At 44.2% G+C, this 5,943-nt stretch overlaps 2 protein-coding genes across 3 annotated transcripts in view; one reads left to right on the plus strand and one right to left on the minus strand.

The window, feature by feature from the left end:
* Nucleotides 1–1,803: 1,803 nt before the first annotated feature.
* SARC_07560 (hypothetical protein) lies at nt 1,804–2,344 on the plus strand (the record flags this gene model as incomplete). Its single annotated transcript, XM_014298499.1, has 2 exons — nt 1,804–2,036; nt 2,066–2,344. The coding sequence occupies 2 exons, from the start codon at nt 1,804–1,806 to the stop codon at nt 2,289–2,291; spliced, it is 459 nt and encodes a 152-aa protein (XP_014153974.1). The 3' UTR covers nt 2,292–2,344.
* A 732-nt stretch (nt 2,345–3,076) lies between these two features.
* SARC_07561 overlaps nt 3,077–5,943 on the minus strand; it is a gene marked incomplete at its 3' end in the record, with an annotated part of 6,072 nt that continues 3,205 nt past the window's right edge. The window contains exons 4-6 of one of the 2 annotated variants that reach the window (XM_014298501.1): nt 5,594–5,695; nt 4,559–4,648; nt 3,077–3,954 (exon numbers count right to left, since the gene is read on the minus strand). In XM_014298501.1, coding sequence (XP_014153976.1) covers nt 3,850–3,954; nt 4,559–4,648; nt 5,594–5,695 — 297 coding nt within the window. The remainder of the gene's footprint in view (nt 3,955–4,558; nt 4,649–5,593; nt 5,696–5,943) is intronic. The other variant, XM_014298500.1, reaches the window with a different exon arrangement.

Below are 5,943 nucleotides of genomic sequence, written 5' to 3' on the forward strand. Positions count from 1 at the left end.
AAATTATATATATACATATATAATTCACCTCGTTTCTAAATTCAAGGCATGTACCAGAAAAAAGATAGAGCATGCAAGCTGGGTATAAATCTGGTATTCATGCTATTTATGGGACGGAGCGCACATTAGCAACAGGGACGAACGACTATAAGGCATACAATGTAGCGTGTCAGTTCATTCAGTAACGAGGAGTATCCCTGTGTGAGAAAGCTTCTCTTACATAGACTCTCGACAAATTATAATGATGCTGTACGGCTATACAAAGTGAGAGTGTACTAGCATTGTGCCAAGCTATTCTCCTAGAACTCTTCATGAGTCATAGGCGCTGTGGCAAAGCGATGTCAAACGCTGGAAGTTTGATACTTCCTTGAATGTTGAGGATATAGGTACAGTTGACAGTTGTAGTTCGTTATTTACGTTGTCTAAGATGTGGATACATATTTTGTCATAAAAGATAGATACACGCGAAATTTGTAGTTCACATGCACACATGGACATACATATGTTTGTTATCGACATGTAGCAAAACATATTGATGAACGTGCACACTCCCAGCTTTATCGTATTCCACATTTTGCACGAGGTGCTTATCTTATATCGATGATATGATATTCTACTACTAGTTTCACTTCTAGGCGATGTGTGCCCGGCCGTTCCTACATATTCTTCGCTTCTGGGTCACGGTTCGACTCACGGATGACTACATACAAAATATTTGTCACGGGCACCCGCTTCACGGGATTATTTGGCCTCATAGGCTCATTCATAGGCCCGATAGAGGGGGCTGTCGGGATAATAATCCACATAAATATTTTAGAGAAATATTTTGTCCTTCAGAGTTCGAATTTCACTTCTATTTATCTATAATTCTCTGTATATTTTTTATAAATATATCTATCTCTACTACATCCTATACTCTACTCTACTCTAGCAGGGAGAGAGAGACTACATGCATGATGCATGGTAGTGGTACCAGTACATACTGTATTCTACTCTAGCAGGGAGAGAGAGACTACATGCATGATGCATGGTAGTGGTACCAGTACATACTGTATTCTACTCTAGCAGGGAGAGAGAGACTACATGCATGATGCATGGTAGTGGTACCAGTACATACTGTATTCTACTCTAGCAGGGAGAGAGAGACTACATGCTATCTTTATACTTTACAACTACGCATTCCATATCCTTCGGAATGGAGTGAAACTGCAATAAAAAGTTTCAATAAAATCATAAGAATAAAAACTATACGCATATTTATAAATGTACAAATACTTCAAAAAGTACTTTGCCGCATGTAGGAGGAAATCGGATACTGGAAAGAATGACTGTGGGGACTGAGGAACTGCGAACTGTGCAGTGTGCACCACTGACCACTGCTCACAGACTCGCCTGTCGCCGTGACACTGATCTGTTCATTTACTATTACTAAGAACGCTATGACTGATGACTTGAATGTTAATCGATAAACTGAATTGGTCCAGTAGAATAAGTTTGTAAGTTTGCGACCTATTCTTTCTACTCCGATAACCGGCTTCGTGAGGAAATCGTGCTGCCCTGCTGACTATCTCTACTTTGTAACCATTTCCATTTGATCATTTTAATCAATTGATGCCCAATTTAGGACAAAATCCTTTGCATTGCTTTAAATTGGTAGCCAAAACCGCAAATCGAGCTGACCAAAACATCCCTTTTCAAACTGTATGTCCGAGCCAGATTCGATTTTAGTATAAAATCATACCGTCGTGGGCATACACCACTCATACTCAGCCTCATTTAAAAATCAAGCTTACAATCGCAAATATGAAGTTCCAAGCTCTCGTCGTCGCTGCCGTAGCCGTATCTGTCTCTGCCCGTCAGGCGGCAGCCATTATTGGAGATCCCATCGCGGACTTTAAGGCCGATGCTATCTCTACTGGTTGCTATGAAGACGGAGCTAACACCGTGGAGTGCATCGAAAAGCTGGCCATCGATGATATTAACGATATCTACGGAGACTTGAAGCCTTTGCTAATGCTTACCCTGCCGCTTCCTACGTCTCGACAATCACTATATTGCTTGGCAGTGTTACTGCAGCTGTGGAGGATTGCTATGGTGAGGCAGATTGCGCCGCAACAGCCGCGTGCAACGCGGGATACAACAGTGAAGGCCTAGCTTTGGAACTACAGACTAACTTGGTTGATCCCGTTGCCGCATGCTGTGGAACAGATGATGTACAGACCTGCACAGAAGCTGCCATCGATGCTGGAATTGCTCCTGCGCAAGAGGCGATTGCCGGAGCTGGACGATAAATATGTATCATTTACATCCTGACTGGCATAAAATACAAATAAAAAAATCAGTAAATTTTGTGAAAACAAAGGCCTGCATAGCTTCGCATATTTGTTGGTGTTGTTTTTCTGTAAAATAATACGCTGTGAATAGGTCTATGTATATATAAGCACTGTGTATATTACTAAACAACAACAACTTGTTTTCATTGTTGGTGCGTGCTAAAGATTTCATATATACACATGTACTATGTATGTCTCTGTAATGCGACGCAAGTTGAGCCATCGAGGCGGAAGGACAGGCCGGATTTGGAGCGACACCTTGCTGCAAGCCCAAGTCGAGTTATGTGCATCTGCTGCGTTAGGTACTTGTGTTGCTCAACGTGTACCTACCGGCCGATGGGAAGCAACTTCTGTTCCCGCACAACAAGAAGGCGTTCTTCAAAATAGTTCGCAAATCACTGGAGATTTAAATGGTCTTGAGTTGAGCGGACAAGGTGTTTAGACGCCACTATCGCACTCGCAGGGGCATCTAGCCGAGATACGCCCACACGCAAACCGTGAGATTTTCCGCGCTAAGAGATGCACGATTGAATTTATTCGCTGCCTACGGGAACGTGTGCTGGAGCAGATTGAAAGTATGTTATACTATAGGAAAATCAAGTAGTCTGTGACCATCGAGAATAGAGTGAACAAACTCAGAGCGTTCTTTGCAATTTTAAATACACAGTTTACAAGCTAGTGATACGTTATTCATAACGCAATGGTCCGACATTGACAACAACCCTTAGTCGGTGCGACAGTCGGTTCAAAATATCATTGTATTTTATTCCTGTGAGTGAAAAGTACCACCATGTTCAGCACGTTGTGCTTCAAAGAAAGGTCCTATATAACTGTGTGGTAATTCGCTTGATCTGGATTTCTCTGTGTTTTAGAAGAAATCCGACCCTCTTTACTAACTGATCGTGAGCCATTCTGTATTAGATGTTGCATTAAATCAGGATAGAAACGACAACCATCCCGATTAATCCATTGGATACTGACACTCACGACCCCAATATCTTCTCTAAATAGTATAGACTGATTGCAGATAACCTTCCAACAGGCGTCTGCAGGTGCGATCACGGGTGATAGCAACATGTAAGTGTCCTGTGGTACCTCTATAAGCATGTTCGCCCGCACTGTTGTTAAAATAAACCAAACTTTGGTGGCTACGCAGCCTCCGGCTATGTAGTACAAACACAGACCCGAACTTAGGCACAGGTGCAGTCTAAGCCTACAGCGCACACCCAGACACGAGTACAGGCACAAGCTCAGAAGCGGCTGCACGTCTATATACCAACGCCAGTTGAAGTGCACGTATGGTGTACCTACGCCGTTTGACGTATACAAATCCTGATACACACGGCCGTGGGGCGTGGCTTGCTACTTGTGCATCAGTATCGATACCAACGGAATGTGGTAAGCCTATCTGTGTATACCTTTTGATGGCAAGTGTTGGGTGGGGCTTCCAAGTCGGAGAACAGCCTACAGATGACTTGACCACCGCTGGCAAAGGAAGGACAAAGACCTCAGGCTTTCACCTCAGCCCGAACGGCAGATCTATTATGTTTGACGGGCCCTTCTGGTCCACCTCGATATAGTGGCCCAGGCTCTTCAGAATCACAGTGATGCGATCTTCGATCTGCACTCGAGATGATAGGTCGATTGCTTGTTAGTTATATACTTACACCTGTGCAGTAGCAGTGATTTTGTTTGTGAAGTGTGTACTTGTATCAATACAGTACGAGAGGTTGCCCACTAGACAAAGACTTCATATCTAAGCCATACCGCGCCTGTGACCGCATTGTATTCGGCAACATATTTGGTTCAATTTAGAAGGTTGTGTTAATTTCTACGTATGAAATAAACCGCGTTTCACTGCGAGTTATGATCAGCCGCTTCCATGTGTGATACTTGTACGCACGTGTATGCCAAGAAATAACTTCTTACTACATGCCGAAACACATCTGCCACGTGTTCTCTATCGGGATTGTGATTGCATGCGCAGACACCGCAGTACACATTTGCAAGCGGTCACTTCATGATCATTGCTCCACTCTGTGAGAACTCGGAGTACTCCGAGTTTACTCCTACACCTACCAAATATCTGAAGATAGTCGATAAATCACCACAACACGTACAGTGCGCCCCTTGTGAGCCCACGATACAAACATGATAACAAACATGATACACCGATTTTAACCCTGAATCCTAAAACCCTACTGTAAGCTTGGAGAAGCACTTACCACGTCCCCCTCAGGTGTGTACAGAAGCATTTTCTTTTTGTCCTTGAAGTGAAAGGTAACCGTCGCCGGTGTGCTGGATAACTTGCGCACCTGGGGAAAAAAAAAGGTCCGTACTGTCTTAATTATCTGACGAACTTAATTATCTGACGAACAACTCAACCGATCCGGTCCCATGCGCCTGAACATCTGAGAATGTACACCTACTTGACTGGGTATAGTCACCCGCGCATACAGACTTCTACCAAGACATCCGAAGATATCGGAACAATCAAACCAAGTCCTCTCACGGACTGTTAGGTCCCACTTATAGTACCCATCCGACAAACCTCCTACACTCATGTTGGCTGGCCCACATACATCTGGCTGCATACTGATAGTACTGCTCGGGACCATACTATAATGAACTCTCGAGAGCTCCGATATGAAACGTGGCATCCTAGGTAAGTATAAGGTGATAAACCATGCATGCGCGAGAGGATTGTGCGTGGCTATGGAACTCGCACAATACATGTTGGAATTTGGGGACAGAGACAATAGGCAACTAAGTAGTATGCTTGCTGCTTCCGAGTGTATCTGGGGTGTTCTGGCATGCATGGTTTGCTCTGGTGTCCATACTCTTTAAGTTTACAAATAAACAATCCATCTGTAGGTATGAGTGCGTGGCTAAACATAGGCACGCGCTCCGCACGTGGGAATGACACCTGGAGATCGAGCACGTGTGCAAGGACATACGTATGCAAGGACATACGTATGCAAGGACATGCGTATGCAAGGACATATGTATGCAAGGACATACGTATGCACGGGCAACGGATATACAAATACACGCACCTCAACCGACCTGTAGTGCTGATTGTTGTGTACACATGTGATCTACATGCGTAGATCCATCGAAATGACAATGTTGCCTATATCACCACACATCTGCTTCCTACTCAGATACCCCCCCACGCATCCTTCCGCACATACCACCCTAAACCCTAAACCTTCCTACGCACACCACACCCACAGCCCACACTCAAGTGATGCATATACCTTGTGAGGAAAGATAAGCCCAATTTCCTTCTCTTCCATATTGTACAGTCGGATCTCCCCAGTGGTCCTGCTGATCGAAAGCTTCACATCACGCAGCGCGTACTGCAATTCAGCAGGAGAGAGTTCGGTACATTGTGCCGCCGTTAATTAGGACTACACCGTGTTTGTGAGCATGGATGGTGAGCACATACGTAAAAATATATATATAACACATGCTTCATAGTTTCACGTATGAACATATAGGGACTAATCGTGCTGCCCTTGTACATACCTAAAATACACGTACAAAGACGTGATTATTTGTATCAGGCATATATTGGCACATCCATATGCGCACACAGACGACATAA

Source organism: Sphaeroforma arctica (genome assembly GCF_001186125.1).
Source record: "Sphaeroforma arctica JP610 unplaced genomic scaffold supercont1.607, whole genome shotgun sequence".
Taxonomy (NCBI): Eukaryota; class Ichthyosporea; order Ichthyophonida; genus Sphaeroforma; species Sphaeroforma arctica.